The 17631-nt window shown below is 33.4% G+C and overlaps 2 protein-coding genes across 2 annotated transcripts; both read left to right on the forward strand.

The window, feature by feature from the left end:
* The first annotated feature begins 329 nt into the window (after positions 1-329).
* LOC136799248 (26S proteasome non-ATPase regulatory subunit 14) lies at positions 330-6094 on the forward strand. Its single transcript, XM_067055937.1, has 11 exons — positions 330-405; positions 759-833; positions 1109-1121; positions 1441-1547; positions 1868-1938; positions 2284-2434; positions 2782-2889; positions 3409-3483; positions 4282-4407; positions 4682-4744; positions 5488-6094. Exons 1-11 carry the CDS (start codon positions 361-363, stop codon positions 5581-5583), a joined length of 930 nt encoding a protein of 309 aa, XP_066912038.1. The 5' UTR covers positions 330-360; the 3' UTR covers positions 5584-6094.
* A 1376-nt stretch (positions 6095-7470) lies between these two features.
* On the forward strand, positions 7471-15954 carry LOC136799250 (stress-activated protein kinase JNK-like). The gene is made up of 12 exons (XM_067055939.1): positions 7471-7746; positions 10997-11126; positions 11326-11384; positions 11891-11999; positions 12174-12203; positions 12393-12440; positions 12627-12893; positions 13174-13270; positions 13674-13798; positions 13982-14045; positions 14495-14575; positions 15261-15954. The coding sequence occupies exons 1-11, from the start codon at positions 7649-7651 to the stop codon at positions 14563-14565; spliced, it is 1098 nt and encodes a 365-aa protein (XP_066912040.1). The 5' UTR covers positions 7471-7648; the 3' UTR covers positions 14566-14575; positions 15261-15954.
* Positions 15955-17631: the final 1677 nt, after the last annotated feature.

Consider the following 17631-nt stretch of genomic DNA (forward strand, 5'->3'; position numbering starts at 1 on the left):
GAAAAAAAGTGTTGAAAAAGCACTTACTACACATTGCATGTCTTGTAGTAACTGCGTGCCCCCCCCCCCTGTTTGGAAAACTTTCTATGTTTGTTTTTTTGCATAAAAAACCTGCCCGTCAACTCAGAATTTAGGCGCAATTCTCCTTTGCTAATCAAGATAAGCAAAGAAAACGTGAAATGAGTGAATCCAAATCTGAATGTTACCACCAAGCTTTTAAAACCTTTAGTTTTGCATATTTTCTAGATAAATTTGCAAGGCCTGAAAATGTTTGGCCAGACTTGGTTTGGTTGGTTTGGTTATGGATTTTAATATTTTTTATTTTAAAATTTCAGTTAAAAATACAATAATTAATATATCATGGATCGAATTCTTAGATTAGGTGGTGTTGGTGGTGTAGGCCAGGTGAGTAAGCCTTATTTTTCTTACCAGTCTCCAGTATTTCTTAGATCATTAATCAGTTTCCCATAGGAACCAATTTTTAAGGGGTACCATCCTAATTTTACTCAATTTCTAATCTTGGTGGAGAATTTTGGTGTAAATCTATGAAAATCTATATCTTCATTGAAATAATTGCTTTTCCTAAATTTTGAGTATTTTTTTTCCAATCTGTCTGAATTTTATATAATTTTTGCCGAAAAAATGACCCGGACCCCATAACTCTGATCTTGGATGATGCTGTCCTTTTATTTAGCGTAGCTGCTTAGCAAAAAAGCAAATTAACTTGGTTAGCTTTACTGTTTCATATTTTATTTCAGGGTGCCGCAAATCCAGATGCAGCAATGGTTGATACTGCCGAACAAGTTTATATTTCTTCACTTGCCCTTCTCAAGGTTGGTTATCAAACTTTTACTTTATATTTTTGAACAGTTTTGAAGGGTATTCATTTTACTGATGATTGTACCCTTAATAATATCCATATCTATATCTATTTACTTAAGTCATAGACAAGCTTCTTTATGAAATCTCTTTTTCATAGTAGACATAATAATTTCGATTTTTGATAAGACCCCTTGCTCGACCCACTACCATTAGAAGCTATGAAATTTGAAAGTTATTATGTTAGTTAAACAGTTTGAAAGTTTTTATTTTGTTTTTATTTTTCTAGATGCTGAAACATGGTAAGAAATTTTCAATTGTTCGTTGAGAATATCCTTTATCTCCTCATTTTATTGGTTTTACCACTTATTTTCTTCTAAGAAGAACGGTGAATATCAACTGGAACTAAGAACCACTTGAAATTTGTGGAAATTCTAAAAGTAGTATTTCAGGACTTGTAAGTCTCATGTGTCTTCACACATGGTGAAACATGTTTAGTCCCCTGAAAAAAAATTTTAGTCCACATTCACCAGCATTCGCATTGTTGCGGGATGATTTTGAAAAGTAAAATGTAAACAGGGTCTTAAATATTTAGACATTTTCTTATTTTTATTTATACAGGAAGAGCTGGAGTACCTATGGAGGTTATGGGTTTGATGTTGGGAGAATTTGTTGATGATTATACCGTCAGAGTCATTGATGTGTTTGCTATGCCCCAATCTGGAACTGTAAGTTTTTAAAGGAAGAGGAAGTAATTCTTAGTTTAGTCAAAATAAGAGTGCATTTTTTATACCCTGTTATATTAACCATAACCGTAAAGCATAAGAAGAACAGGATATAGTTGAACGGGAAGAATTACCCTCAAATATCTGAATTATTTTTGATTTGACACGTTTTCTCACATATGTCATTCGTAAAAAGAAAAGAATTGCGTCGTTTATTTTAGATGGTACTGTTGTACTTATGCTAGAGTAGTAGAAACTGTAGTTTACCTGATTCTAAATTTTGTGATATTCGCTTAAATATTCTTAAATTTATTTGTGTTTAGGGTGTTAGTGTAGAAGCAGTTGATCCTGTCTTTCAAGCGAAAATGTTGGACATGTTAAAACAGACTGGCAGGTAAGATACTTAATAATGATAAAATGTTGCTCAAAATAAGAAAAAAAAACTTTGGAAGGTTTATAACGTTTTGAGGCCGAACAAAATGTCTGAAAGTGTTTTTGGCAGTTCTAATATATGGAAAATAGATTACATCCCAGATTTTTTGTAGGTCATCCTGTACGGTACCATCATGCAATTCTTTTTGCTTGGGGTAATTTTCAAAGTTTTGTCTGGGCCTGAATGGAATTGAGAAGGTTTCATTTTTTGAAATCAATATTGAGAATCAAGAAATAGGTAAAGTTTCATAATACATTTTTCTTCCTATAATTTTTACACCATGTATTTGTTTTCTTTACGATTTAGACCAGAAATGGTAGTTGGATGGTATCATTCCCATCCGGGATTCGGATGTTGGTTATCAGGTGTTGATATCAATACACAGCAGAGCTTTGAAGCCCTCTCTGAACGCGCTGTAGCTGTCGTTGTAGATCCTATCCAATCAGTCAAAGGAAAAGTAAGTAAACATTGGTTCTTTTTTCTGTTTTCTTAGTTTGAGCTTCCAGAGTTTTTGCCATTGCAATAGGTAACAACAGCTTTGAATCCATTTTAACATCAAACGCCATTTTTAACTCAGTTAAGCCAGTCTGACCAATACTTTCTTTCTGTATGTCACAGATAAAGATAGTATGGCTAAGTTCTTCCGTTTCAGCGAAGTATATAAAGAGCTTTTTCCGTCTCAAAATTCTGTATAGTTTATCAAAATTTTAACAATAAGTGTTATAATTTGCTGTGTAAAATCTTAGACGAAAAATCTTGCTTTTTAAAGCCTGCTGTTAGAAATATTATTGTATTTTCTAATAGGTTGTTATCGATGCTTTCCGTCTCATCAACCCTAATTCAATGGTATTGAGTCCTGAACCAAGACAAACCACTTCAAATCTCGGACACTTACAAAAGCCCTCTATACAGGTAAGAATGAACAACTACAATGAAGTTTATAATATTTGATAAAATGGGGAATTCCTTGCAAAAACACCACAAATGTTTTGAAGTGCTCTAATTTATCTAGTCTTATCTCAGATCTTTTCAAAATCGAAATATCCAATGAAATGAAGTGGAACTGTTGAAATCGCGATTCTCACCTGAACTTTTGAATTCTGAAAAACGTTAAAATATCCATAATAATTATCAATATATTTCGAACTTCACTATAGCGACATTGACTTATTGCTATACAACTTTCATCATCAGGTTGTCCATTCAGCATCTAGCTCGTTTTCTTTACTTTTAAATTTTGAAGTTCCTGAAGAACAACCCATATAGGGATATTTTAGATCTAAGTGGTGAGAAATTGCTGAAAAAATAATAGACAATTTTTTTGGTGTCAATTAAGAAGCATATGTGGGATTCTTTTTTAGTCATGATTTTTACCACTATTTCACTACTATTTGAACCCAACCCAATTTGTTTCATTTTCTTTTATTTCAGGCACTTATTCACGGCTTAAACAGACACTATTACTCAATCTCAATAAACTACAGGAAAAACGAACTCGAACAAAAGGTATTATAGCCTTAATCTTAACTTAAAGTCTATTTCAAATTAGCTGGCAGTGTTTTTTCAAACCTCAATAAATTTTGATAGAATTTGAATTAGTTAGCGGTTTTGTGCTCGTTAAAAAGCCGGAGTGGAATATTATCAAAAAAGAAAAAAATTCAAAAAATGGAAAAACGAAGATGAAAAATGAAGAAGAAGAAAATCAACTTGTTGTAGAATAATGCTATGATCTTCATTTTTGAATCAGAAACTCTTCAATCTTAGAACGTCATAAATGTAAAAAAATATTTAAAAAATATTTATTCAATCAAAAAATACAGCTTAAAGCTTTGCCCTGGTTGACTTAAAAAAGGACTCTTTTTTGATGATTTTTGAAGTCAATCATTGTTAAACTTTGGACTATATCTTTCGATGGAATAAACTTTTTTGAAATTTTTTTTCACATTAATGATGTTCTAAGATCAAAGAATCACTCGTATGATAATCTATACTTGTAGCACAATTATTGAAGAAGTTGATTTTCTTCTTCTTCATTTTCAATCTTCATTTTCCGATCTTTTGTTATTTTTTTCTTTATGACAATACCCCACTCCTGTTTGTCTTTTCAACGAGCACAAAATCGCTACTTAATTTAAATTCTATCAAAAGTTATTGAGGTTTGAAAAAACACTACTAGCTAATTTGAATTTGCTGGAATTTGAAATACTTTAATTCTATGGTCCTTCTGGAAAACATTCACATTGCTAAAGACAAATTCTTGTTTTTGGAACACCTCATAATACGCTTTTAAATGTTTTTTGTTAGATGTTGTTAAACTTACACAAGAAATCATGGATGGAAGGATTGAACCTAAAAGATTATAATGAACATTGTCAAGGCAACGAAGAAACAGTTAAAACTATGTTAGATTTGGTCAAGAATTATCACAAGGTAATAGCCATTATCACTCTCTATTACTTTTTCCCCAAATTTCTCATGCAAAATAAGTTTATAATAATGTATCAATTTTAAGTTTTCTTTCTTATGAAAGTAATTTTACATTCATTGAATAAAATGTATTTGCTTAAGAGATAGATGAAATAGTTGAAGTCTAAAATATTCCTCCAATGCAATGTGAAATAGTAAATCGTTGCTCTGACCATATTTCCATATTCCCTATTTCCATAATTTTCAATTTTTAATTCTTGTACTTTTTCATCTTTAGGCGCTCGAAGACGAAGATTCGATGACGCCGGAACAACTCGCCATCAAAAACGTCGGGAAACAGGTAAGGAAATTTCACTTTCATAAGGTATTGCATCACTGAGCTCTAAAGTAAGTATTGGAATAGACCTCATATTTAACAAGAAAGCCTAAGCGGCGTAAAGGTCCAGCAGTGTTGGCATTGTCAGCATATTTTTCCGCTGCAGAATCGCCATAAAACAGGAGCGAATTTTTTCAATGTATAGACTCGAGTCGGGCGAGAAATAAAGATTTAATTACTTTAAGATTTGACCATATAAGTTGGAGGTATTAATTATATGTGTTTTTTTCTTACGCACGCTCACAATAGAAAGTCAGGTAGTTCGATTTCAGCCTGGAATCGTCGATTGATAATTGCGCGCATAGGGCCCGACAAAGTCAAATTTTTTCGACCGGTTGTGTTTTAAAGGCCCATTGCGCTGCGCGCTGGGCCAATAATAGCAGCCTGCTTCAAAAATTATATGCGGATGTTCATTCCAGTTTCCCTTTTAGATATTTTTTCTCCTCCAAAACTTTCGTTCGATGGTTTCGTTCTATGAGAGCCTTAAATTGGTGATGGTGTTTTAGAATATTTAAACTTTCCGAATATTAGAAGAATTCTTTTTTTGAAGTAGCTTGCTTGGTTTGCTGTTAAAGTTTGATGTTAAGACGCGAGTCTAATGCTTTAAGATTGGGGTTAGTTACCATGGTCACTGCCTGACAGTGTTGATTTACAATCAAATGCATTTGGTGAAAATTCTAAATTATTTCCTTTTTGTTTCCTTTCAGGATCCAAAGAGACATTTAGAAGAGAAAGTTGATGACGTCATGAATACAAATATCGTTCAATGCTTAGGTGCCATGTTGGATTCCATATCGTTCTAAACGAATATGTGCCAGAACTTTTTATCATAACTAGGGAATGTTAAATAAATACGTATTTTTACGAATTTCATCTAATGGCTCTGTGTTAGAGAGATAAAGATACTGTGTGGCAGTTGAGTCGACATCATATTCCACTGAGTTTCATGGCGGTGTGATAAAGCTAAGTAAACCGTTACGATTTTTCAACCAACTTAGATCACATCTAGAATATTTATGATTTGGGCTAGTAGAATCCTGAATTAGCACAGGCTTTTAGTGATAAGTGATGTTGGCAAGAAGTTAAAATACGAAATTAAACTTGTCGTACTTTAATTAATAGTCTTTGGGTTTGCGATCTTCATAGATGCGTGCGTTTTATATCTGTTCTTAAGCGATAGATGGTTGAACTTATTCTAAATTCTGCTTTATGACTTTATGATATTTATTACGTTAGATTGTTGGAATTTAAGATTTTTTTCATTCAATAGTTTTTTATCGTTTGAGATTAGAAGATAACTCAAGAAACATTTTATATTTTGGTTTACTTAGTGTTTATGTCTACTTTCTCTAAGTTTTCGGATTGGTCGCGATACACGTTTTTTTAAGAACAAATTATATGAGAACATCAGGCATCGATGGCCGAAATATTAGGAACATTTTAAGGCTTCTTGGGCTATAAAAAAGGGCCTAAAACACTCAATTTCTTCGGTAAATGGACAGAAATTCCCCAAAAATGGTGCAAATAAGAATATGTTAAGAACATTTTTAGGTTTTAAACTCAAAAAGTTAAGAACGTCTGAACTATTCAAAACTTTTTGGATGTTCTTATAAAAAAACATGTAATACAATGGAGTCTTCATTATTCAAAAAATATTATTTCACTAATAGGCTTGTTTGTGCTATTTCGAGTAGTAGAGATTAGAGTTTTCGAGATTGATGGTATTTTGAGATTCAGAGTCGATTTTGATTTTCATGGGTCAATCAACATTACAATCAAACTTGATCAAATAATGACGAATGTGATTATAATAGAGTAAACTTGAGTTTGAGCTAAAAAAACTCCTTGATACGTAAAAAATTACCAAGAATTATATTCCATGGGTGACCTTGAAGCACCACCTTTGGGGTGTTTCGAAATACCTTTTTATGTTTTCATGTTGTTAAATGTTTTTAAACAGTGTTTGAAAAAGTTTAACATTGCGAAATTTATTTATGTTGCAGGGTTAGCTGTTTGAGGTGCTTTGTGCACGGTTTCTAAATCTTGTTTTGCGTTTTGCGTGTTTACAAAACATTTGAAATGTTTTTAAATTGCAGTTTTTCTTTGACTTTGAATAAAGATTAATCGCCATTTCACTTTTGATTAGATTTCTTGAACTAACGCCTTTTTATAATCGAATTTGATCATGTGACATTTTTCACACCTTCAAAATCACACGGAAAAAGTTTATTCCTTATTTTGTTTGATCCTTTTATTGATGAAAATGAGGGCAGGAACTTGTGAAATTAAAGAGGCAAACATTTTTGATAGGTTTTGTTTAGGAATGCACAATGCTTTTCTGTTCATGATGCGTATAGATTTAAGTATTGTTTCGTTTATCTTTTCTGTATGGATACCTGTGCTCACTTGCCTCAATCCTTCTCGCAGCTATCTCACCGAGCTGTGCAGCAGCCCGGCTTTAAAGCCTTAGTGCGCATGCGTTCAAAATAAAAACATTTCTATGGTCGCACGCAAAATGCGAGAAAATATAGAAATTTTTCACATAAAGATCGACCGTAAATTGGCCAGTGAAAGGCTCTTTCTAAAATTCTATTTAGGAACATGGCTGCCTAAGAGGTCAGAAAAAAAGGCGAATGAAGATCTGATTTTTACTTTTTCAAAATAATGGGTAATTAGTGCAATTTGTTTTTAGTTAATTATGTAATCTGATTTTACAACACACTGGTTATTTGGACGTTATTTCTACCCCATGAAAAGGCTCTGAGTGGCCTCTCCAAGTCCGAAAAGGACAATTTGGGGAAATCCTGAAAAAAATAATTATAAATATCAAATTGACAACAATAACTGACAACACACACACCCAGCACAATGTATTATTCAGTGCAGATTGGAGATACAATCTTCACTGTTCTGAATCGATACCAAAATCTTCATCCCATTGGTTCTGGTGCTCAAGGAATGGTCTGGTAAGATATGATTTTTTGTTTATTTTTTGACAGCTCAATCCAATCACAACAGTATAAAACCCACACATCCCTTTGAAAAGAATGACAAATATCAATTCTGTTTAAAAAATGACATTAAATCATTGAGATTTGGTGCAAAGTGTGCTGCTTCTCGCGTTACAACATAATAGACCTTTTTGCCGCCTTTCAGAGATATATGTCGCCTTTCCATCCATCCGCCATATTGAATTGTATGCAAAAATTATGGTGGCCGAATTGCCGTGGTGAAATTCCCTTGGAAAGTATGCAAAACATATGCAAAAAGAAAGTATTAATATAAAACTTATATACATGCATCATAATTGGCATTATATTAAAGTGTGATCTTGTAGAAGAAAGATTAAATTTGCTTCTCTTGAAAACTAAAAATAATTATATTCGCTCATCTCTTAGGACAAGCACTTCAAAAATCAATAACATTAGACTTAAATTCGAGCTGAAAAATCATCAGCAAAGGTAGAAAATAATCCTTATTCGGCTGACGGTAAATTATTCTCCTGGGAATAGAGCCGCCAAATGATCAAATCAAAACATTGATAATGTGTAACGTCATAATTACTGCTTTTCAGTTTGCGTGTTTTGAAAGTTTGATGTGTGTACTCCGTCTTCGTGGAATTTCTTAATGGCATGAAAACAGAATATGCTATGTCTTTAAGAACAAATTTCTAAAAGGCTTTTGTTGTTCTGTGAATATTTCTTTTTGGATTGAGAAATTCCATCTTTTATTGTTCTAATGATTATAATATTTATTTATGAGATGCTTTGTTGTCTTTTTAATTTTTGTGTAAACTTGCATATGTTTTGCATACTTTCCAACTAAATCCAACCACGGCTTTTTCGTTCCTCTATTTTTGCATACAATTCAAGATGGCGGATGGAAAGGCGAAAAGGTCTATCGAAGCAATACACACCTTTCATGTAATTCGCAAAACAAGATGTGTGTGCATTATTTTGATGCTCTCCGCCGTTTGGTCACTTTAACTTTTCTTAAGTTCAATCGATCAAATTCCCCTCAAATTTTATTATGTTCTTTCTATAGCTACATGATATATTCTAACACCCTGAAATTTTTTTGCCAAAAAAAATATCCCTATCAAAAGTAAGAAGCTGAAAACCCACTTTTCCTAACCCTTGCAGGCAAAAACGTGATACACAATGGTGGAGCGCACATTTTTTTCTGGGAAGTTTGAATTATGGGAAAGATGTAATTGAACAACAAATCCTGGGTAATATTCGATAACAATTCGATTGCATTCGGCAATGGAATAACAATTATTTCGATTGACACTATCTGGATACAGGGCGAATGTCTGGGGGAACAAAACAAATATTTCCCGGACAAGCAAACCGCGTGGCCGAATAAGTGAACCCATGGTCACGAGTTAACGGGCAAATGATGCATGGTCGACTAAGTTTGTGTGAAAGCGGGTGGAGTAGGGATGGCCAAATTGACGCAAATGGGAGCACCTGATCTTTCAGGGTGTTAGTCTCAAAAAGATATGTTTAAATCCTGGATATGCAACTGGCAACCAAGAAAATCCCAGGTGTCCGAGGGCATCATCAGGGTTGTATTGAAATGGTCAGGATAAAAGAGGTTTTTGGGTTGGTTGGCAAACTATATCATCCACCAGGATGCATCCTCTCTTATTTTCCCCCTATTTTCTGATCTTCTATCCTGATTTTCTGACTTTCTCAAGTGTTTCTGACTGTTTTCTAAGTATTTTTCTGAAATTTGCCCGTATCGGTGAAATGGGTCTCCGACCCCGGCTCGAACCACCAAATGCAAGCAACCTTGGTTTTCAAACCCAATGCCTAACCGCTTGCGTCAACAAGACACGGCAGAAAGCTGTCATTTACAAATACTTATACTATAGCGTGTAATTTACAGACCTTTATTAAGCTCCCAACCCTACTGGTGCCCCTACAAGGATCCCTACGGGATCCTAAGTTAGGTCTCAGGGTACGAATGCCCCTAAGAAGGCCTTCTGCCTTATATTGTGACTCTCGAGCTCCAACCCTAACCCTAACTGATAAGAACCGAACCTGACCAAACCCCTGTCTTGGTCCACAGATTGAAAAATTTCACTTGCATCCTGGTGGATGATATCGTCTGCCAACCTTTTGGGTTAAGAGTGATTTATTTTCACTCTAAATTTTTAGCTTTGAAAACAAAGCTAGCAGGGAAAATTATATAGGTTATTCAAACTGATTGAACAGCAGTGGTACTGTAGTGGTCTGAAGGGGCTCTTCCAGAGATGGGTCTCCAATTGACAATCTTGATATTGAAAAAGTCACAGACAACTGCCCCGCCCATGTTTAGGGCTTGTATGGGCCAAGTTTTTAGAGGCGAAAAACCAAAGTTTTGTGGCCTGAACATTAAATGTTTGAGCTAAATAATGATTTGCTATTTTGGCCCAAACATGACCTGAAAAAGTTCAAAGTATGTTCTATCCATACCGTGCGTGGATATTTATTCTGCCACAGCAAACATCATTCCACATTTGACGTTAGGGATTTTGCCACTTGACATTCAAACCAAAAACACCCGAGAGATTTGACTGAAATGAATATCAAAAAAGAATTCTTTAGAAATACCAACAGTCTGGTACATCCTTAGAAATTGCACAAGGTTTTCCTTACCCTGTATAAATGCAATATGATGTCTCAAGCATAACATGCTAATAAGTCTGGAAATTACGCAAAGCTTATGCCAAATTATAAACTGCATTCAGATGGCAATACAAAAGACAGTGTTCCAACTCATACTGAATATATTCTGCATATACTGTAGTGTGCACCATTTCCAGACTGGCATGCTAATGTGACCTTTAAATCAAAATTGGCAAAAAAGGAATCGAAAAAACAGCTCCAACGTAAAAGTAGTGTAATCGTATTAAAGGAAAATAATCTTGAAATGTGCAAGCAAAAAATGACCCATATAATTAGATATATCCAATTTTCTGCAAATACAAGAAGAACCCCATGCAATTGAAAGGATGTTCCTAACTGTCCAATGGGAAGAAAGGGCAATCACAGTACGTTGAATAAGAAATTAAAATAAAAAATTCAATCCATCATACTCTACTTTTTCCATTCTAAAATTTGGACAGTTATGTAGCAGTTTAATAAGGGCGGGCATTTTCAAAAAGTTAGCTTAAAAAGGGCAGATAAGGTAACTGCTTCGTTGTAACTAAAATTTTCTATTATTTAGTGCTGCTTATGATAGTGTCACCAAAGAGAAGGTTGCAATCAAAAAGTTGTCAAGACCATTCCAAAATGTAACACATGCAAAGAGAGCCTTCAGAGAACTAAAACTAATGAAGATCACAAATCACAAAAATGTAAGAAAATTTTTAACAGAACAGTGCTTTTAATAGTTCTTTTGTTGCAAATAAATTTGTGATAAAACTGTGCTTTTTCCTGAATTGGCGATATTATGACCAAATTTGCCTTAAAAGGGTACATTTGTGTACTTTGAAGAAACAATTTTTATGGTAATATAAGAGATCACTTGTTTAATAAGTTTTTATTCCTTTTCAGATAATAGGACTTTTAAATGTATTCACTCCAGATAAATCACTAGAAGAATTTCAAGATTTGTAAGTTATTAAATGTATTTTGTTTAATAATTAAGTCAAACTGTAGTAGATTTTTATGCTTCTTTTTCATCTGTTTTATAACACACTTTCTGAAATAAATTTTATCTACCTTAATCCTTATTGATAATTCTTCGACAATGTTTACTTAATTGAATGTCTTTATCCCTCTAATTTTAGGTATTTTTCATTTTTGCGCTTCTATAATTTGTGTTTTTTGATGAAAAGTATAGGTTAAGAGGGCATATAGAGGATTTATTTCTTATGGACAGCTCAAAGATGAGAATTCTACACATTTTTAATAATTTCTAACTTGTGCTTCTTTTAATATTTGTGCATCTTTCTGCGCAAAAAATGAAAGGTACACAAAAATTAATGAGATTAAGGTACTTCAATATCTTCTAAAGTGCTACTTTGCCTAAAAAATAGCAAAATAACAAAACGTATTAGGGACAATCCTCAAGACTTTTGTACAATTTTTCAAAGTCTATGCCACTTCACTTTTTAAGATATCTGGTCATGGAACTCATGGACGCAAGTTTATGTCAAGTTGTTCAAATGGATCTAGATCATGAACGTTTATCATATTTATTATATCAGATGTTATGTGGTATAAAGGTAAAGCCTTAATAAAACAATATTGGTGTCAACTTAACTGAAACAGTAGCCTAGCTTATTTCATAAAACTTGTCCGAAATGACTTTAGTATAGCTTGAGACCAGAGTGTTATGGGATGACAACAATATGAAGAAAATTCTTCAGATTTTAAATTTACCTTTTTCTTTTTCTTAGCATTTGCATTCTGCTGGCATCATTCACAGGGTAATTCAAGAAAATGATAACTTTAATTTTGAACATATATGAGTCATTACAAGCAATTTGAAATACAAGTGAAATGGAACAGTCGTGAGATGTTCTAAAAAAATGTTCAATTCAGGCAAATTTTGAATTTTTAGTATTTGCTTGAAATTCCTTTCTTGGCGTATACAAATATCCTCAATTTTTTTTCAGGATTTGAAACCAAGTAATATTGTTGTAAAATCAGATTGTAGTTTAAAAGTAAGTACAGCTTCCTTTTTCAAATATTTAAGGTGTTACCCAATATTCCATGCTATGTACTTTGACTTTTGGAACTAGTGTCAAATATTCTTTAGCCTAATTAAAACAAAAGAAAATAAATGAAAAGTGAAATTCTCTTTGAATGATTTCCTTTGACTGAACTTTTCTCCTGTATTCTTCTCTTAGATTTTGGACTTTGGATTAGCAAGGACTGCAGGCTCAGCCTTTACTATGACACCTTATGTTGTGACGAGATATTATCGTGCACCTGAAATCATCTTGGGTATGGGATATTCAGAGAACGTAGATGTATGGTCTATAGGTTGTATATTTGGAGAAATGATCCGTGGTTCTGTCATGTTTCCTGGTACCGACCATATTGATCAATGGAACAAAGTTACAGAATTATTATCGACACCTCCACAAGCTTTTTTTGACCGGTTACAACCCTCTGTAAGCTTATCCTGTATTTGAATTTATATCTGTTTTCTTTTTTTTGAATTCATGCATTAAAGTTATAATATAAGAAACAACAATTTTTCTGTGACATTCTATAATTTTGATTGAACCATAGTAAAAAAGTTGACGAAATCTTGAATGTCTTCATTTTGAAAAATGTTTCCCACATCAACCTTGCATCAATATTCATCTTTTTTTCAAAGGAATTTTCTCTGTACAAAAAAAAAGTTAATCTTCCTACTTACATTATGATTTCGTTTTGTAATCTTACCAGGTTCGAATGTACTGTGCAAATCGTCCAAGGCAGAAAGGTTATAATACAGAAGAACTTTTCCCTGAAGAGCTCTTCCCCTCTGGAAACAGACAAAAAGGTACAACTTTTCCTTTAGCCTATGTTAATATAATTGTATGCTATCAAGATAATGAGTTGTTGAACGGTGAAAAAGAATTTTGATTTTTCCCGACATGTTTCGGACTCGGTCCGTTCTCAAGGGAATCAAGATAATGAGATACAAAAAATTTCATTTCCAAACAACTATGCTTGAAAGTCAGTGAGTGTCCCTCAAGGCAACATTCCCAATTTTAAAGATCTATAGAGTTGGTGAAAATTAATAATTGAAAAATTTAGTTGGTTTATTTCTATTTTTCTGTTATTTTCTGCAGGGAATTCAGAGGGAATTGCATATTTGGTTACGATTTAGATAAACGCCATCATAGATAAACTCATGAGATCATAGTTTGATTTCTTACTAATGAAATATATTTGAATTTTAGTAATACAAGCACGAGATTTACTGACGAAGATGTTAGTGATTGACCCGTTAAAACGTATCACGATAACACAGGCGTTGAGCCATCCTTATGTCCATGTCTGGTATGATAAAGATGAAGTTGAAGCTGTAAGATTTCTTTTTTTTTTCTAAAGGACTTCAGTCTCCGAATGGTTCTGGAATGATTTTTTGTCTCGAATTTCTGTGCAAATCAAAAAAATCTTGGACAGACTTGGCATATTTTTTGTACAAGCTCGATTTTTAGTCTAAAATAAAAAATCCAACCTAATCACTTTTATTGTATTGTTTCAGCCTGCACCAGCACAATACGATCAAACCATTGATGAATCGGACCATACTGTAGAAGAATGGAAAGGTACCAACCATTTATGACTCCTAAAAAAGATTTCGCCTTTTTGCTTGAACAAACACAAAAATTATGTTATAATCTCTGATGTAGCACCTAAAGTCTGTCTCAAAATAATTTGCAGCTGAGACAAAGATGGCTGTTGTAACTCTTGATAGAATTTAGACTTTAGAAACCTCTAATTGGACAGTAAGACCACGTCACTGTGTTCAAAGGCTACACATCTCAGTCTCAAGAATCGGCATAATTTGAAGGCTTTGTTTGGAAAATTTGCTTTTTCCAATCTATTTTTTGTCTGATACTTTAAAATAAATTAATTATTTTTCCAATACTCAACGTTTCGTTATTCAAGCATTCATCAATTACAAACAACACTCTTAATATCTAGCTTCAAATTAGTTTTTGTTTTGTCCGAAATGAAGATTCTACTTTTAACATTAATTCTTATTTGATTGCAGGAATGATTTACGATGAAGTTTTATCATATCAACTCGATCAGCAGATGAAGGAAAAAGCTAATGCCAAATAAGCTGTATAAGGTAATACTTCTGCAGCTGGCACACAACGTTTTTTCGACGTTTATCTAACGTTCACAACGTCCATATAACGTTAGAAGAACGTTGAAACAACGTTGTGTGCCAGCTGGGTCTGCTTCTGAAGATTTCCCAAGCATGATGGTCATCGACTTTGCCTCATTGAAAAAGTGTCATGACTAGATCGTATCAATCATCTATCCTATTCGATCTTCAAGGAAGAATTTCCTAGTTGAGGCGGGATAGTTCCAATCATGGAGAGATTGGAATATTGAGGTTGAGAATAAATAGAGAATCTTTGTATATGTATATCCCGGAGGGGGGATTTTAAAAACGACCGTACGTTCGGCCAAAAATCAGGTCTCTAAAATCGGACCGTTACAGTGCAGGAAAGATTTCTTGAAATTTCTCAAATTTTATCTAAATCCTTTGGTATTTTCTCAAATTTTACTACGCCCTTACAGTGCACTTTTTCCCACTTGCTCACAAATCAACCCTTACAGTGCACTTTCCAAAGTCCAAAAAACCTACCCTTAAGGGCCACACGTCCGGTAGGTCACTTACCTGGAGTGCCCCCCCCCCCCAGGATGTATATATTGAAAATTAAATATATTTTGGCGTTTTTTGCTTTAGATTTTGGTAACAATTGTTAATCAATATATGTGATCAATATTTCTCCTTTCTTTCTTAGGTGAAGTTGAGCCGCTTGGTTATGCAATATGAAAAGGATAACTTGGCGTAGCCTTATCTCACACATTTTCAACCTCCTGTCAATTAGAGACTAAACCGACAACACTGCAAATGAACATTTCGTTTTGTTAAAAAAAGACATTCTATGCTTCACGTGAGTTTAACTAAAACGTTATTTGTGAGCGGAATTGAATAAATGACTCTCAACAGAGCTTTAAATGAATGGATTGATGCATTGCGTTGAAAATACAAAAGACAGTTTTAGGGAATATATGTCGCTGCACATTTTCTTTCCAGAAACAAAAATCAAAATACAAAAATTTTTTAAACAATTAATCTGCCTACTAAAAATTTTACATGGGTTGGCATATCTTAGTCAAAGTACGGTTTGTGCTTAACATAAAGTAGCATTTTTATATTATATTTTATTAAATAGTCCAATAAGGCTCTGAGCCTGCTCGTGGAAACAATTCAAGTGTTATGTTGGAAAAGCAGTGAGCACTTGGATATGTAACCCTTTCTTCATCCCGTTAATTTCATTCCTTTTAAACGAAGTCAAAAAATTATAACCTTTTTCTTTCAACTCCTTGTTATGAGTTTTTTATTTAATCTATTGTCACGCTCAACTATTAATTATTTTACAAATTTTATTACATTCAAACATTACACATACACCTACTTTAATCATTTTAGCAGATTGAAAATAACATTATTTTATTTGCTGTAGCGTAGGGTTTTTTTATTCGTGATACTGGATGATGTACGAAAACACGTCCGGAAAGCCGGTTCTTTGCCACTGATTCTGAATTACGAACAACAAACCATACTTACGGCTATTTTTCTAAAAGTTCGCTGAAAATTCAAATCATTTTTCTGATCTTTGATTAGCACAATCGCATCATAATTTCGAGATTTGACCAGCCAGATTGATTTGGATGTTAAGCGATCTTTTGAAAAGATAGCAATAAATACGGAAGCTAGTAACAATCGACCGACTTTTGAGGGCACTTTCCTATATCTAGACTTTTGTTTCGCGAATGTTTTGAGAGCCCCTTTCTTGCACATGTGGGTTTTCCGCAATTAAAAAAAACAATATATATTTTAAAAGAATTATGCTTTTTTATTTCAATCGATTTTAGTTTGTGATAATAATAAGATTTTATTTTTGTTTTGTTTTAACGTAATGTAAATGTAGTTTTATCGTTGATTCGACTTTTTGCTTTAGATGTCTTTGTCTATCAACTCTTTCAGAAGAGTGATCGATTAGTAGATTTCCTGGTGTAGTAGATTTCTGCTGGAGAAAGTTTTCTGAAATTATTAAATCGAGGTAATCTTTTAAAACAGTTTTTCTAAAACATCGATGCATTTTGGGATTGTTTCGGGGGTATTTCAATAGAATTCCCTCAAAAAATTCCTAAGAAATTTCTATTGTAATACCCTCGAAACAATCCCACAATACATCGCTTTTTTAGAAAAATCAAAAACTCCGATAAGATCTTTTGGCAGCTCTTTTGACTTTGATTTATGTTTCTGTGTGTATTATATATATATCTTTGTCAAAATTATTATTTGTCTTGCAACTTTTATTTTGAATGTAAAAGATGAATTTGTTTTTTGAAATAGCGAAAAAAACTCTAAAAAAGAATTAAAAGATGAAAACTTAAACAAAATTTTACTATTTCCTTCTTTTTTATTCCTTGGCTTGTAAATCAAAAGTTTTTGTCTCTGCTGACATTTTATGCAAAAGTTTAATGATAGAAGGGGTCAAGTCGAATATTCCTCCTACATAAACTCATATTGCCCCAAATAGATAAAACTTCTCCATTGTCTTGTATGAAGATTTGGTTTGCCGTTATCCCGACCCTGGTTTGGAGGTCGGTCCGTCGGTTGGAGAAAAATATTATTTTTACAATTTATGAAAGTTTAGTTTACATTTGGGTAATCTTGAATTGATAGTCAGGTAGAAGTCAGGTAGTCAGGGGGTGGGGCTTTTTTTTTGGTGATTCCTGACATGTTCCTGGTCCTTTGTGCAAAATTTCATCTCTATACCATTTTTGTCTGGGTAGTTATGCAATTCTACCTGACTACTATCCAGGGCCTCCTCAGTTCGATTACGTTTCCCACCAGCACAAAAAAATCAAAATAGAATAGAAATATTGTGATACATCCAAGGAGAATAATTCAATGGGAAATGAAGAAAAGAACCAGAGTTGAGATTTTTTCGTCTGTTTTTTAGGTCTAAAGTTACAGTTTCATTTTGGCTCAAATCGAGACTTTTTTCCTAGTACTCACAGGACCGCAACTTTTTGCCAGGGTTTGATTTTACCTAACAACATTTGAGAACAACCCGTGGGGGGTTACTTAGGCAAAAT

This window comes from Clytia hemisphaerica, unplaced genomic scaffold, assembly GCF_902728285.1.
Source record: "Clytia hemisphaerica strain Z4C2 unplaced genomic scaffold, Clytia hemisphaerica genome assembly, whole genome shotgun sequence".
NCBI lineage: Eukaryota > Metazoa > Cnidaria > Hydrozoa > Leptothecata > Clytiidae > Clytia > Clytia hemisphaerica.

Excerpts from the sequence above, each read along its gene's own strand:
- LOC136799248 (XM_067055937.1), top strand. The coding sequence starts at position 361 with ATGGATCGAATTCTTAGATTAGGTGGTGTTGGTGGTGTAGGCCAG. Across the intron at positions 1,548-1,867 it reads CTATGCCCCAATCTGGAACT|GGTGTTAGTGTAGAAGCAGT; the intron begins GTAAGTTTTTAA and ends ATTTGTGTTTAG. Across the intron at positions 2,435-2,781 it reads TCCAATCAGTCAAAGGAAAA|GTTGTTATCGATGCTTTCCG; the intron begins GTAAGTAAACAT and ends ATTTTCTAATAG.
- LOC136799250 (XM_067055939.1), top strand. The coding sequence starts at position 7,649 with ATGTATTATTCAGTGCAGATTGGAGATACAATCTTCACTGTTCTGAAT. Across the intron at positions 12,000-12,173 it reads AGATGTTATGTGGTATAAAG|CATTTGCATTCTGCTGGCAT; the intron begins GTAAAGCCTTAA and ends TCTTTTTCTTAG. Across the intron at positions 12,441-12,626 it reads AATCAGATTGTAGTTTAAAA|ATTTTGGACTTTGGATTAGC; the intron begins GTAAGTACAGCT and ends TTCTTCTCTTAG.